This window comes from Gobio gobio, assembly GCF_949357685.1.
Source record: "Gobio gobio genome assembly, chromosome: 2".
Classification (NCBI taxonomy): domain Eukaryota; kingdom Metazoa; phylum Chordata; class Actinopteri; order Cypriniformes; family Gobionidae; genus Gobio; species Gobio gobio.
Window position 1 is genome coordinate 27,532,169 of NC_137098.1, and position 16,382 is coordinate 27,548,550.

The following is a 16,382-nucleotide window of genomic DNA, read 5'->3' on the forward strand; positions in this document are numbered from 1 at the left end:
TACCTTGCGGCGTCGGGCTGCGTGTAGTTAGGACACGGTGTAAGGTGGGAGTGTGAAGTTACAGGCTTCTGCTTTCAAAAAAGCACTACAATTATTGTTATATGGCCTTTCCGAGCTTTTTAGAAGTGGATAGTAGAGTTTCCACGAATAGTTTGTCTGAGAGTGTGGTTATGGCATTGGTTTATGCTGTCATTTTATATGCAGTTATGCACGGGGTGCCCAAGTGTAGAAATCCCTGTGAAGAGCAACTGCATGAGTTCATTCAGAGCTAAAGAAACCACACACATCAGCACTACAAAGTTGACACTTAAAACACAATGACTGATGTCTTTCTTTTTCTGCTTTTTCTAGGTCTGTGGATCACTCCCCCCTATCTACCATGCAAGACTCCCCACCCCTTCAGCCATTCAGAAAACCACATCCGTCCCACATTTTATGCCATCCTCACAAGAATACGCACTCCCCCTCATTCCCCTCTCATCCGTCCATCCATCTGAGACGAAATATCCTCAAGCCCTCTGAAGCATTTCGTCAACCCTCTCCTCCGCTGTGGCCAAAGTTAACCAGCAGATACTCACCCCCAGACACATCCTCACTGACACTGCCACTGCCATTACTGCACTGGCTGGCACTGTTCACTTGTGCCTGTTTGCTGCCTGCTCTTTTCGGTCAGATTCCAGGAGCTCTAGCCGGTGAGACGTGGGGCGTAGTCTCTGCGTGTCCCTTCCACTGCGTCTGCAGGAATCTCTCGGAATCTCTAAGCACACTTTGTGCCGACAAAGGCCTTCTTTTTGTCCCGCCAAACATTGACCGGAGAACCGTAGAGCTTCGTCTTGCTGACAACTTCATTCGAGAAGTGGGAGGAGCTGACTTTGCCAACATGACAGGACTGGTGGATTTGACACTATCCCGAAATACCATCAGTCATATCCGGCCTCTTGCATTTGCAGATCTGGAAAGTCTTCGATCATTGCACTTAGATGGCAATCGACTGTCAGAGCTGGGCCCACGAGACTTGGAAGGCATGCTAAACTTGCAGCATCTCATTCTCAACAACAACCAACTCATCAATATCTCCTCTGAGGCCTTTGATGACTTTTTACTCACTCTAGAGGACTTGGACTTATCCTATAACAATCTGCGCAAGGCTCCCTGGGATGCCATTCAGAGCATGGCCAGTCTGCACACATTAAACCTAGATCACAATCTCATTGACCAGATCGCTGAGGGGTCTTTTAGCGAGCTCTACAAACTAGCCCGATTGGACATGACCTCCAATCGCCTACAGACTTTACCACCCGATCAGTTGTTCTCTCGCTCCCAGACAGGGGTAATCAGTCCTACACCCTACAATGCTGTGATCAACTTGAATTTCGGGGGTAACCCATTACACTGCAACTGTGAACTGCTTTGGTTGAGGAGGCTAATCCGCAGTGATGATATGGAGACGTGTGCTACACCCCTTCATTTAGCGGGACGCTACTTCTGGTCTATTCCTGAGGAGGAATTTGCCTGTGAGCCTCCACTTATTACCCGACATACACACAAACTCTGGGTTTTGGAGGGTCAAAGGGCAACACTCAAATGTCGTGCTATTGGTGATCCAGAGCCAGTGGTGCACTGGGTCTCACCAGATGACCGCATCATCGGCAATTCCAGTCGCACCACATCTTTCCGAAATGGCACGCTTGAGCTACTTGTGACTGTTGCTCGTGATGATGGTACGTACACTTGCATTGCTATCAATGCTGCAGGTGAGGCCACCTCGCTAGTTGACCTGAAGGTTATCCCTCTCCCTCATCGTGGAAATGGAACGGTATTGTTAGCTCGAGACCCAGGATCATCGGACATCACCAGAGGGAAGACCTCCAGTGGGCAAAGCCCTGGCCTGGACACTAGCAGTGACCCCCAGGAGGGACTGGAAGAGGGTCAGGCAGAGGGTGAAGATGTGGTCAACGAAGGGGTTGAGGAGCAGTTGGTGAGAGTACAAGGAGTGACGTCCACATCAGCACAAGTGAGATGGGAAAAAGGCCGCCTAATGGGAGCCAACCTGGTGTGGATGTATCAAATACAGTATAACTGCACTGCCGATGAGACACTAATTTACAGGTGAGTAAGACCACAACCATGGCAACCATAACACGATCAGGATTAGGGTCAATTTCAGACTATTTACAAGTTGATTTCAGTTGAGGAAAGGAAATATATGAGTCAGTTTTAGCATCATTCAGAACTGAATAAAGCCTTGTAAACTATAAAAAAGTGTGATTACATTTCACTGATTACAATTTAAATAAATCAGAACTCTAAACAAATAAATCTAAAACTATTTTTTATTTTGAACCTCTTCAGCTCTGGGACCATTTTTGGGATTTATGCCTGGATTTGGCCTACCCAAATGTAGAAGCTTCCCATACCCACATACAGAGGTCTAAATTCAAATTTTTGGTGTCATTTTACAGGAAACCCTTTGAAGTTTCATAAACCTGAGTTTCATTTTTTTTTATATATTCAGTTTTGGCTGAAATTACATAAGACATAAAAAAGGTAATATTCGTCTATTCAGATTCATTTGACTAAATCTTGCATACATGATCCACACAAAAATCTTTTTTCCAATATTTTCTGGAATTTAGTGGAAACTGGCCAAACTATCTGCAGGGTGTTACACACTTTCAATAATGAATTTATAACCCAACAAATCTAAAAACGTCTCTTTTTTGGGGGTTATCACTTTTAGCAGTGGTTTATGTAACTTCAAAGGGTTTCCTGTATAATGACACCAACATTTTTTATTTAGACCACTGTATGTTGGTATGGGAAGCTTTTCAATTTGGGTAGGCCAAATCCAGACGGAAATGGTACCAGAGTAATTAAGTGTAAATAAGTTACTTTGTGTAAAACAAATGCCAAAGTGATGCATATCTCCAGAAAGAAGAGACTAAGCTTTCAAATGGTACCACATATGAGTTCAGAGCTCCTCCACAGACATTTTAAATTGAAAGTATATACATGATGATGTCATTCCGGACCCTGTTCGGGTCCGCAGAGTTTAAGTGGTTTCAAGAAAATCAAAAGAATGTTTGGTTTGACAAAGCTTTGTTTGCAAGTTTTTGAAAAAAAAAAAAAAGCTAGGTTCATCAGCCTTATGTACAGGCAATCAAATAAACAAAATAGGTAGACAGATATATAGATATTATTTTCATTATGAACTGCATTTCTGATCAGCCGAATGGTGCGTTAAGTTTTCACAGTACCAATAAAGCAAATTGTAACCATTCAAGAATAAAGTTACATGTCTTGGCCTACAATTAATTACCTTGCAAGAAGTTCTAGCGAAAATTTGCAGAAAATGTGACTGTCAAGTGTAAGATTTCAAGATCAAACATGAACTCCAAGACTTCTACATCAACTGCAAAAACTGTGCTCTCTAGTGATTTATCTGGTCACTGAGGATGTCACCACAAATGAGTCGTGTCACTGAGCTTATTAAGCCAATTTTTTTATATTAACCAGAGTAGCATATGTTGACTAAATCTGGGACTTAAAGAACTCTTCTCTGAAATTCAAGTGATGGATTGAAATTTCAGTAGGCTCAAACAACAGGCTTTTAAATATGATCTACTGTCACATTACAAGCTAATTGTTCAGAAATCCACTTATGTCCATTTAGAGCCAGCTTATATAACCCATTTAATATGACATTTAACAGCATTGCAATAATGAATATGCAATGCTCTGATTCTTGTCAGCTTGAATCGTGATAATAATGAGCTCTATGTTGAACCTGAGGCAAAGGCAGTCCTACTGCTTTCTCATGTTATCAGTGTCTGGGGCTCTAGTAGCAGCTTCAGCCTAGTTGCAGTCAGACATTTTCGGAGCATGTTCAATACATCTTACACCTCTCGAAGACATTATCTATGGCAAGTGACATATGCCCTCTTGCCGTCTGTCCTTTATTAAGGGACCAAGAGGGAGTGAATGTGTGTATGTGGTGTGGGAGAATTACAAGCTACTGACACCACAGACATTGAAACTGACAGGGGGGTTGGTAGAGAGAGAGAGAGAGAGAGAGACAGAGAGAGGGAATGGGAAATAAAGAAGAGGGGTGGGACAGAGATAGAGAGTTTGACAGAGGGCTCAAGGGATAGAATAATGAAGTCTTTAAATGAGCTTAAACTGCAGTACCAATAAGTATGTCACAACCTATCTTGCTGACGGCCACCACAACAACAGGAAGAGGAGCAGAGAGTGAAAAATGGAGAATGAGAGAGATTACTGGTAAGAGGAAAGCTTTTATCTTGACTTTGGTTTGGTGTCTGGGTGTGTAGCTTTGTCAGGAACAAGAAACAGCAGAAAATGTGCCTCAGTGGATATGCAGAGAATATATGCAAGAAAGAGGTAGATACTGTAGAGGGAAACAAGACAGACAAGAGAAAGACTGACATTAACTGGGTGAGAATGGGAGGAATGTGTGTGACAGGAACAAGGCTGGGTTGAGTTTAGAGAATAAAAGCAGTCTGTTTATGACCATTAAGTTAGTGGAGACAAAAGATGAAAGTCTTTTCTGTCTCCTTCTCTTTCGTTCTGGCTCCATCCCTCCCCTCTCTCCCTCATTCTTTTTCTCTCTATTATTAGAGTGTTCTAATAATTGCCTGTTTCTGTGTCACCAGTTTCTCAAAACATTTCCCTGTGTGTGTGTTGGTGAATGACAAGACAAAATCTGAATTTGTGCTGTTCCATCTCGCAAATTCAGACACACAAATTAAAGGCATTAGAAGAAAAGGTCAAATTCACTCTTCTGAAACATTACGAGTGCTGACAATCCAAAAGAAAATTGTATTGCTCAGTGGTTGCTTTATTATAGCTCAGGAGACCTAATGGGGTCCTAAGATGGTTTCATTTCATGTATCAACTGAGGAGAAATAAATTGTTGACATGCGGTACAGTAAGATTATAGAGCTATAAAATTAAAGGGAAAGTTCACCACAAAAATGGTCACCCTCATGTTGTTCCAAACCCCTTTGACTTTCCTTTATCCATAGTAAACAAAGGTTAAGCTTTGAAAATATCCTGGCCAATCTTTTCCATTTAATGAAAGCTAATTCCCAAAAAATGTACTACAAATAAGTGAATCAGTTAATCAATTTCTCTAATTTAGTCTGACTGATTTATTATTAAGTTCTCACTAAGTCAAATATTTGGTCAACAAGGGGTACCAGAATATAAGTGAATAACATGATTTTTTAAAATAATTACATACACAACTATTCAAAAGTTTGGGGTCAGTAATATTTCTTTGTGATTTTGAAAAGAAAAGAAAAAACTCATCAAGGCTGCTTTTCATGTGATTTTTTAGTTTGGATTCTTTTGAATAAGAACAGAATTTATTTGAAATTTAAATCTTTTGTAACAATTTAAATGTCTTTACCTTCACTTTTGATCAATTTAATGTGTCCTTGCTGAATAAAAGTATTAATGTCTATTCCTCACACAAAGCTATACTTCAAAATACATTATATGGACCTATTTTATGAGTTTTACATTTTGTTCGCATTTTGGACCTTGACAGCCCCAGTCCCCATTCACTTTCATAATATGGCCAAGTTATAATGCAAAAATGTACCTTCTGTGTTCTAAAAAGGAAATGTCAAACTATGTACCGAATCCAGGGTTCGGGTTCGGATTCGGCCGAATATTGGGCTTTTTAACTGTGTTCGGTTTCTGCCGAACCTCAGAATTTATTTCCACCGAACCCGAACCCTAGGCTTGCACTATGCGCGCCCCTGGGTAGTAAGGTAGATTATATACTATATATCTTTACATATATACTATTCTCTTAAAACTATCATTTCGTTATTTTTACTAACCAAAATAATGACTCATCCGCTAGGTTGCACGTGAGGGGGAAAAAATAGGTTCCTTCCACTTAAGAGTTGAGCTCTTTTTATTTTAATATATCTCTTTACATAAATACTATTTTCTACTTAAAAAAAAATAACTTCGTTATTTTACTAACCCAGTGTTTTGTATGTGAATGTTGTTTCACGTGAATATTCAACCACGGGAGTGAAGCACAAAGCTTTGTTTAGCCTAGAAAGGAAATATTGGTCAGATAGCACTTTTTCATTCTGTTTTGCGATCTGGATCTGGTCACTCGATTTTCCGTGAATTTGAACAATAGGCCTAGTCCATTTTATCCCAATGGACATGGACATCTCGTTTCTTTTCCCAAATCTTCACTCACGTCGCACCCATGTTCGCAGGGGATTATAAACGTTTCTTCCTTTCCTTTGCTTACAATTAAGTCTATTATAACTATTCACATCCTTTACTGTGGGAAAGTATAAAAAACACTGTAAGACGAATACCTTTTTACTTCAAATTTTATTTAACACAGTTTGATCTTGTTATTAAACTTGGTAATGCGCGTCAAGTTTGGTTTATTTGAATAGCGCATTTCACACACGCCGGTGATTTTAGTTTCGTTTTCTCTGGCAGTGAATAATCAAACATAGCCTAATGTCTTGACCCTGTGGAAGATAAAATCCGCTCTTCAGACCTTTTACAACAAGTGTTGCTTTGCAACATCAGTAGAAGATATGAAGACGAAGATATTCGAGAAGGTGTCTATCCAGATTGTGTCCCACATTCCTCTCCAAGCACAGAGCGGTATATGACGCATCTTTGCAGGGAAATAGTATGAATCAAATATTTTTCTAACTAATATTTAATTTTCATATATTCTTGAGGTAACCATTATTTACTGAAAATCGTTTTTGTTTTATAGGCTGTGTTGTTTCACTGACAGAAGTGCTAAAATAAACACGCATGCTTATGGATGTTTCAGCCTCAAATGATTTCAAAATGTAGGCTATATATCTGGCATAGACTACAGTATTTAAAATAGCATATATGCATTAGTTACATTCTCAATTTAATTTACAGAGCAATCCCTGCTAAGTTTTTAGTTTAACTAATACTATAGAAGAGGATTAGTGTGTGTCGCACACAACAGACTCTCAACGGGGGCGTGGCATCACGATGGTGGCGCTCCATCTTGATGTCGGTCAGCTATCACAATGTCGGCACAACCCTAACGCGCACCTCCTGCGCTCTCCGTTGTGTTGTTCTTTGAAACGACAGAGGACGACTCGGGGTTATTTTTCTATAAACCATCAGGAAACAGCGGCGAGAAGAACATACACGACAATGTTTACTTTAGTAAACTTGACCAAAACCACACTATTAAAAGCATTAAACAAGGCTTCAGATGGCACTGATGTCCCGGGAATAGGCTACAGAGATAACGCCTCGCTAGAGTGGCCAGCCTCGGGAAGCCTTCCACCAGTCAGGAGCTTGTACTACTGCTGTATTTTTCTGTCGAAATGGTACCACACAGTAAGCTTTTCCATTGCTTCATTTTGCGATATAACGATATATCTTGTTTGTGGTTGCACATGTTGACGCGCTCCGTGAGTGAACAAATAACGCTATACAGCATATTTTTCTTAACCATGCACCAAAAAACAAACAAACAAAAAAGCGTTAAAAACATTTAAATCGTTTAACTGGTAGTATTAATCGGTCAAAGTTCTTACTTTCGGTTAACAGTTAAATGGTCAATAGCATCCTTACACTGCTGTGGACGTTGTTTACTTCATTAATGTGTTTACTGTGATAATGGACTGCGGATGGGAGTAGGATTCGGTATTCGGTTTCGGATTCGGCCGAATCTTAACCAGTGGATTCGGTATTCGGCCGAACCCCAAAAATCTGGATTCGCTGCATCCCTATGTCAAACAGGTTTGGAACAACATGAAGGAATTCAGAATTTTACTTTTTAGGCGAACTTTCCCTTTAATGTGAATAGCATAGCTCAGATAATTTGGTCTTGGGGGAATTCAATAAGAAATGTTCATACTGAAACTTCTGCCTTTTGATGGCTTAGCAAATTCAGTGTTCAGTTTGAGGCAAGTATTAGGCTTTACAACATTTATGTTCAAAAAAGAAAATGAAAGAAAAGAAAAGAAAATAGACATTCACAAACACATTGAATAAGACTGCTGAAGGTCACATCCACTTTGTACAGGACACAAGTCAATACTGATCTGCCTTGTCAATATGTGGATCTGGGATTCAAAGCAGTTAGAACTGATTTATCACCCAGACAGACACCTGTCATTTTCCTGGCAGGTATCCTAGCCTTTCTATATCCTTTTTCCATTGGACACAATAAGTCATTGTAGCACTTTTTTTGTGTTGTTTTTGCATTTGTGGATCCGGTTTCAAAAACAGTACAAATTCACCTGACATGCATGTCAAATTAATGCAACAAATGCTATCATTATCGCTTTGTCATTCACACTTAGTGCACCTACTCATGTGGATAAAAAAAGGAATCCACCTACAGACATACTATATCTAGTTGTTAATGCCTGTTTTAGCTTTATGTCCCAGTCAAAAGATTTACTTACCAGCGCATGGTCAGTAACTTCTAAAATATGTCAGCTCCAGTGTACTGCCTTGGATACAGCAACTGAGACATTGTTTCATGTTTATTTTAATAGTAAATCGCTTCATGTGCCCAGAAACAACACAACAAGGGCACACAGAGCTACAGAGAGTCTGGAAATACAAAGCTATAAGAGGGCAGACAGAATGACCCTGAGCTGTAACTCATAATTTACAGCACAGCCGGGCTTAATAGATTCCGACCCCAATGACAGAGCAGTTCATGCAGACAGTGTGTGTGTGTTTGTGCTCAATAGAGAGAGAAAGAGTGGGAGAGAGTCTTTTTTTAATCTTATTGATTAAATAAACAAATTGTGCCAGCACATTTATATAGGAAAACAAATGTTAGATTCCTCAGTCTTAATATATGAACAAACCTGAAGTTGTGGTGAGTATTTTTACTACTATAAACAAGCCAGCTAATGGTTAAAAAATGAAAACTGTGTTGTTTTCCAAAGACTGAGGCATGATTACCTGCTTTACCAGACAATAAAAGGGGGTATTTTTTGGGAAACCTGTTTGTAAAGCATTTTATAAAAGGATTAAAACATAATTTGTAAAGTTGTCTGTAAAGTTTGTAAAGTTATTTTATAATTCAGCTGCCAGTATAAGCAGCTTTAACACACACACACACACACACACACACACACACACACACACACACACACACACACACACACACACACACACACACACACACACACACACACACACACACACACACACACACACACACACACACACACACACACACACACACACACACACACACACACACACACACACACACACACGCACACACACACGCACACACACACGCACACACACACGCACACACTTATTTCTAAATAATAAGTTATATAAATATAAAAATATTATGAAATTAAAAACAAGCTCATTACAGAATATGTATTTAAGTCACTGTACGTGTATTTTTAATGTATTTTAGAACAAACTAATAGATAAAAAACACAAATTGAAAAAGAAAAACAACAACAACAACTCTGGGCTATAATTATACAATTATGACAATAAAAATGGCCACTGCAAATCATGCGTTTGTCTGCAGCTAATATTCCATGTAAATCATTTAAGGTGTCTTTTCATTTTTAGCTGAGACTTAAATTAAACCCATCAGAACCAGTGGACGACAGGCATTAGCTGATGCATTTCTTCCATGAGAGAAAGATAAAGCAAAAACGTCTGTGTGTGGGAGGATAAGAAGGTTTTAATAGTGTGACTGAAGCGGTATTGTAATGTGTCAAGGTCTTGACTAGAGCCTGTAATTATGTGTCAATATTAGAGGTATTGTTTGGGTAGGCCTTAATTTGGCTAGTGGTGTGCAAGAACAGCCCAGTACATTTCCATTACATTAGCTAGTGTATTGTTTTGTGCTTCAAGCAAGGAATAAAGGAATAAGTGTCTAAGTAAAATACTGTTTCATTGTGATGGAATGGGGAGAAGGTAATTGCTTCAGGTTACTAACCACCCGCTCTCTCTTTCTCTCCCTCCCTCCCTCCCTCCTCTTTCAGGATTCTGCCCCCCACGAGTGACAGCTTCCTACTGAAAAACTTGGTCTCTGGCTCAGACTACAATTTGTGCGTTCTAGCCATTTTTGATGACACAGTCACTTCCATGGCCGCCACAAAGGTCCTTGGTTGCACCCAGTTTAGCACCAAGGACAATTACCCAGACTGTCGTTCGCTTCAAGCCCACTTCCTTGGCGGGACTCTTACCATTCTGGTTGGTGGAGTTGTTGTGGTAACGCTGTTGGTGTTTACCGTGGCACTGATGGTACGTCACCGTGTGTGCAGTAACCATGACAATCATCATGAAATAGGCGAAGAGGTGGGATGCCCAGGAACAGACTCCCCATCACTTCCTGCTAAGGGAGCTGATGTCTTTTCTCAGAGTAATGGAAATGGGAATGTGATGATGGTGGTGCTGCCCAATGGGCTTGTTCAAAAACGAAAAGTGGCAGAGGGGGGGTTGGGGTCACCACCCAAACCAACTTCCAAAATAAAACCCAAAACCCTCCCAAAACCCAAGGTGAATCTGGAGCAGTTTAGGGCAGGACTAGAAATCGAGATGGGGTCCATCAGGCCTCTTCCACCGTACACACGGGAGAAAGGGCAAATGTCTTTGTATTATACCCCCAGTAATCATTCCCCCTCCACACTGCCGCGTCCGTCACGCCAATTAGGAGCTAAACCACTCAAACTCCAACCTACCAACACGAACACAAGTAAACGGGCTAGTTTAAGCTTGGCTCCGCCCCCTAATTACAGTTGTGACAGGCGGTTCAGCACGGGAGGGGGCATTGTAGTCCGTCGGGGAGGACCAGAGAGCCAATGGAATTCCTCACTGGCCTATCAGAGCCCTGCATTGTCCCACGAGAGTCCTCCTCATGGCGCCCTGCGCTACAAGAGAAGCTCTTCGTTCGACATGGGTGAAATCGCCACGTCAGCCTGCTACAGTTATGCCAAGAGATTTAGCGTAATCTGGACCAAACGGAGCCAGTCGTTACATGGTATGCTTGTCCAGTGCACCTCAGCAACAAGCACCTCAACAACCAGCAGTGGCAGTGAAGATTTCCACGCGCAGCATACACGTGGATACATCCGTGCCTACAACACCACCAACTCGAATTCCAACCCTCCGAAGGCAGAGGTTACAACAAATTCAAAGAACCAGTGGCTAAAGGATAAAGAAAAGGACAAAGAAAAGGGAGAAGAACTCGAGGAGAGTGTGGTGTAGGGAAAGAGAAGACAGATGAGACACACAAGTAGATAAATGAAGAGACAGGCTGTTAGGACCTTGAGATGGATGTGAAACGATTCAAAGAGCAAACCAAGTTGAAGGAGAGCTAAAAATGTGGTAAAGTTATTGTATGAGAGGGCTGAACCCTAGGGGAAAAACAGCCTAAGCTGGTTTGGTGGTCTGAGCTGCTATTCCAGGTTGGTAATGGTGGTCGAATTTGCTGGTTTTAAAGGGGTTTTGGCTACTTGACAGCTGGTCACCAGCTAAACCAGTTGAAGACTAGCTTGGCCATGCTGAGAGACCAGTTAAACCAGCTTAGACAAGTCATAAGATGGTTTTAGACTTTTTTTTTTCAAGAGTTGAAGATCTCATATAATATTGATTTAGGAAGAAGAAGAAGAAGAAGAAGAAGAAGAAGAAGAAGAAGAAGAAGAAAAAAAGTCGAGGCAGAAAGAGTTTAGACAGCAGTCAAGACTCCTTAAAAATACAAGACTACTTTGTCAGTGAATCTTGGAGAACCACAAACTATATTTCTTTTTGTAATGCAAAGTCAATATGAACAAAAACCAAGAAACAGTAATTACTAACTCACGTGGGCCTGGGGGAAATATGATGGTTTGTTTTCCTGCAGCCACGTGCATACAGGGAGAGGGCCAACAAGCAGACGTGCCGACTCGTGCCGGAAGAGATCGATTAATAGTGGCAAATGTGGAATGTAGAGGATGCAAACGGCAAGGAAAGTGAACGTGTACAAATCGAACAATTGTGGCATGATTTGGAACACTTTTAGAAACTAAATGGGCATTGACTGATAATTGATTTTTTTTGTTTTTGTGTGTGAGGCTGAATGTGTGTGAAAGTGTGAATGGATTAATGCACAAAAAAAGTAATCAAAAGTAATTTTATGACACCACTGGATCTACTGTACCATGTGACCGCCATCATCGAGTACAAAAATGTGTTCTGTGAAGCCAAGAGACTATTATGGTGTAAGGATGCTGGACTATTATAGAAGGAAATATGATTTTAAAAAAATGCCATTCCAAGACCACAGAATCAATGAATAAATTCTGTTTTAAAATACATTTGTGTTGGAGATGGATAAAAGGACAATAATGAAACATGTTTCTTTTTGTCTTTTATGAATGATACTAGCAGTGGAAAAAAAAGTTCAGTTTTTGTTGGAGTAAACTCAATGTCAATGTCATCAAGCGTTAAAATATTTTTTTTTACTGAGTACAGAAATGAAAATAAGGGAACCAGTGATATTAATAATAATTTTAATATCTGTTTGATCTAATTTTGCCAAAATCTTTATATTCTGGGTGCAGTACAAGTTAAGCTCAATTGACAGCATTCATGAAATACAGTATGTTGATTACCATAAAAATGAATGGTACTTATAATGGAAGTGAAATGTGCCAATCCGTAAATGTAACAATTATGTTTCTCAATAGTATAGCTGCATAATGTAAACAATATGTGTGTAACATTATCTCAGAGTGTAAAAAAAATGCTTATACTAACCTTTTCTGTGTAAAGTTACACTACCATTCAGAAGCTTGGCGTCATTAAGATGTTTTAAATTAATACTTTTATTCAGCAAGGATGCATAAACTGATCAATAATGTCAGTAAAGATATGTATAATGTTAGAAATTGTATAATTATAAATTCTAATGTTAGACATTGTTATAATATGTTTTTTAAATAATATTACTTTCTATTTTTTTTAATGCTGTTCTTTTGAACTTTCTTTTCATCAAAGAATCCTGAAAAAATTTATCAAAGTTTCAACCTTTGATAATAATAGGAAATCTTTCTTGAGCACTTAATCAGCATATTAGAATGATTTCTGAAGGGTCATGTGACACTGAAGACTGGAGTAATGATGCTGAAAATTCAGCTTTGTCATCACAGAAATAAATTACATTTTAAAATATATTTAAACAAAACCGTTATATTACATTGTAATAATATTTAATGTATTTTTATTTGTATTTTCAAACAAACGCAGCCTTGGTGAGCATAAGAGATTTCTTTCAAGGACATTAAAAATCTCATTCCCATCCTACGGATGAGACGTTAAACCGAGGTCCTGACTCTCTGTGGTCATTAAAAAAATCCTAAAATCATTAAAGAGTAGGGGTGTAACCCCGGCATCCTGGCCAAATTTGCCCATTGGCAAATATATTGCCCATATATATATGTGATTGGCTTCTTCACTTTGTCTCCTCTCCATCAATAAGCTGGTGTGTGGTGGGTGTTCTGGTGCAATATGGCTGCCGTCGCATCATCCAGGTGGATGCTGCACATTGGTGGTTGTTGAGGAGATTCCCCCCTTCTATGTAAAGCGCTTTGAGTGCCTAGAAAAGTGCTATATAAGTGTAACAAATTATTATTATTATAATTATGACGATGCAATGCCATAAACCTCAAAATAATATTTTGTGTTAATCAGAATTACACCACTAATGCTGTCTATTGAGCTTACCTTGTATTGAACCCAGAATATTTATTTTAAAAGAAAAAGAAACAATAGTGTATAACACTGTTAAGCGCTTTAAACAAAGATAAGATGAAAAAAGTTACTTATTAAGTTTTTTTTTGCCTTCTTTTGTTGCCTTAAAAAGAGGGCAAGAGACTTTATTGCTAAATTACTCTCCCTCATTCCCATTGTCATGTCCTGTCTATCTGCTGTTTGAGATAGTTGCTGAGGAAGGGCAGTGTGTGAGGCTGAGATAAAGACAGGGAAAGAGACGGATTGAGGGAAAGAGATAGGACAGACAGCGCTGTCTGCAAGAGTGCTGATGCGGGACACAGAGAGAGGGAGAGCTAAAGAGAGTGAGCACAATGGATAGAGATGGAGAAAAAGAGAGAGGACATTGTGTCTGTAATGTGCGTGTTAGCTGTATTTTTGTCATGTAAGTGCTTTGCCAGAATTTATCTCATTGCCAATAAAGCCCATTTAAGAATAGCTTAGGTGAAATGAGGGGGAGCAGATGAGTTGTCCTGTGTGTGTGTGTGTGTGTGTGTGTGTGTGTGTGTGTGTGTGTGTGTGTGTGTGTGTGTGTGTGTGTGTGTCTGTGTGTGCATGGATGGATCTATGATTGCAGACACTGTGTACATCTCTGCCTTCTGTATTTACCCACGGTAACAGACAAACTTACAGGGAACACGCACACACAATAGGCAGTTATATTTGGCCAAACCAATCCAGGACTTGGGAATAATGGGGAGAATTCATTAATGTCTAATTCTGACAAAATGTGAGTCTTTTTAGAAAATGCTTAAACATGCAGACATTCATTTGTGCATGTAGTTTTAAAGGTATAGTTCACCCAAAAATAAAAATTCTGTCATCATGTACTTACCCTCATGTCACTGTAAAAAAAGGGGGAAAAGTGTTGTTTTGGACCCCACTGACTTTCAATGTATAGACAAAGATTTCAAAGGTTTCAAAATATTGAAATAAACAGGTTTAGAGTAACATAAGGGTGTAAATGGAGTAAATGACATAATTGCCATCCCTCTAAATGCCCTTTCTTTCCAGCAAAATTTACAAAAACAAAAATAGTTTTATAGACTGAATGGCCGTAACCTTAGTAATCAGTATTACATAATCAGATCCCTGTGGTCTGTATCATTTCAGAAGATTAAAGTTGGCTCAGTGCTTATTGTGACCATGACCATGTGTGTGTGTGTGTGTTTGAAAGAGATGGGTCGAGAAAAGATGAGAAAATGTGCTATTTCTCCCCCAGTGTGTGCGTGTGTAAGAGATGTGGCCTAATATAAAGGACATCCATACTTAACATGTCAGCAGCAAATTATGGCCCAATTTGACTAATTAAAACCAGTTTGATTGATGTATACACACATACACAGTTTATTTGTACAATGTTTCTGCACTCAGCCAAATCAAACACATAAACTGGTTCATCTCTAATAGGCTGGCTACAGGATGTCCAAAAATGAACTTGTCATCCAGGGTAGTCTCATAAGGGAAATGTCGCTGCTGCTGAATATCCTTGACATTCTCACCTCATTTCAGAGGATTCCTTCAGGCCTCTGCAAACTTATCAGGATATTATCAGGTGTATGAACCACACAAGTAATGATATTACATGCGTTTCACAGATAACAGGTTTGAAATCATAAGGGTAAGTAAAATATTTAAAAATCGTAATTGGATGAGCAAATCAGCCGGAATTATATACTATCAATGACAATACAACGGATAATGGATAGTAAGAGTAATGTACTGGGGGGTATGGATTCATGGATTTACCCCTCAAATCATTAAATAAAGGCAGGCATCCCAAGACTTTTGGCAATATAGTGCATGTGGCAGAGATATTCTTTTTCTTATGTCCAAATGATTTCAAAGATTTCGCCAGCCAACCATTTTCTTACTCTAGTATGATCTACAATTATCGTGGAATGACATGCTGTATTAAACTTGCAAGAAAGTGGATGACCCTTCATTCAAATAGTATTTAGAAATTCATCTCATTATGTAAAAGTCTCATCTTCAACAAAACACTGGGTTTGCTAGAACCATAATTCAATTTGGCCATTCATGATATTGCTAAATGGATTTCAAGGCAAATTAAAACCTCTCAGTTGACGAGCCTTCAAGGCTGAATGCAGTTAACTTTGATAACCTAAATGGTACACAATGTTCTGCGATACTAGCTAATATCAGTTGTATGTGTTCTTGTTAACTTCAAATATACTAGCAGACTTATTCTGTCAATCTGCCAGCCACACTAGCCAATAAATTACTCCGGAACAACTTGTTGGCATGGAAACAAATAATGCCACCTGGCTTTGGCAGCCAATAAGAGCCGTTCCCAGCCAAAATGACAAATAGATTTGTTTGCAGTGATTTATAAGGACATGCCACCACTTGAAATGAAAACAAATCTGAAGATCATTCGGATGGCAACATTAAAAGGTAGAACATGAATTTGTACACAGGGAAGGTTCGCCCCATCAAAAGGCCTAGATAACCTTAGAAGAGTGAGTGAGTGAGTGAAGGGATTGGCTTCTACTGTATTCCTCTGGAACATTTTCTTTACTGTGCTCAAGAAAAAGTGTTTTTGATGG

General features: G+C 39.4%; 1 protein-coding gene across 1 annotated transcript in view; it reads left to right on the forward strand.

Annotated features, from left to right (window-relative positions):
- LOC307122650 (leucine-rich repeat and fibronectin type-III domain-containing protein 4) overlaps nt 1–12,392 on the forward strand; it is a 31,270-nt gene extending 18,878 nt beyond the window's left edge. Inside the window, exons 3-4 of the mRNA XM_079810803.1 lie at nt 352–2,109; nt 10,047–12,392. Coding sequence (XP_079666929.1) covers nt 380–2,109; nt 10,047–11,271 — 2,955 coding nt within the window. The 5' untranslated portion in view covers nt 352–379 and the 3' untranslated portion in view covers nt 11,272–12,392. The remainder of the gene's footprint in view (nt 1–351; nt 2,110–10,046) is intronic.
- The last annotated feature ends 3,990 nt before the right edge of the window (nt 12,393–16,382 follow it).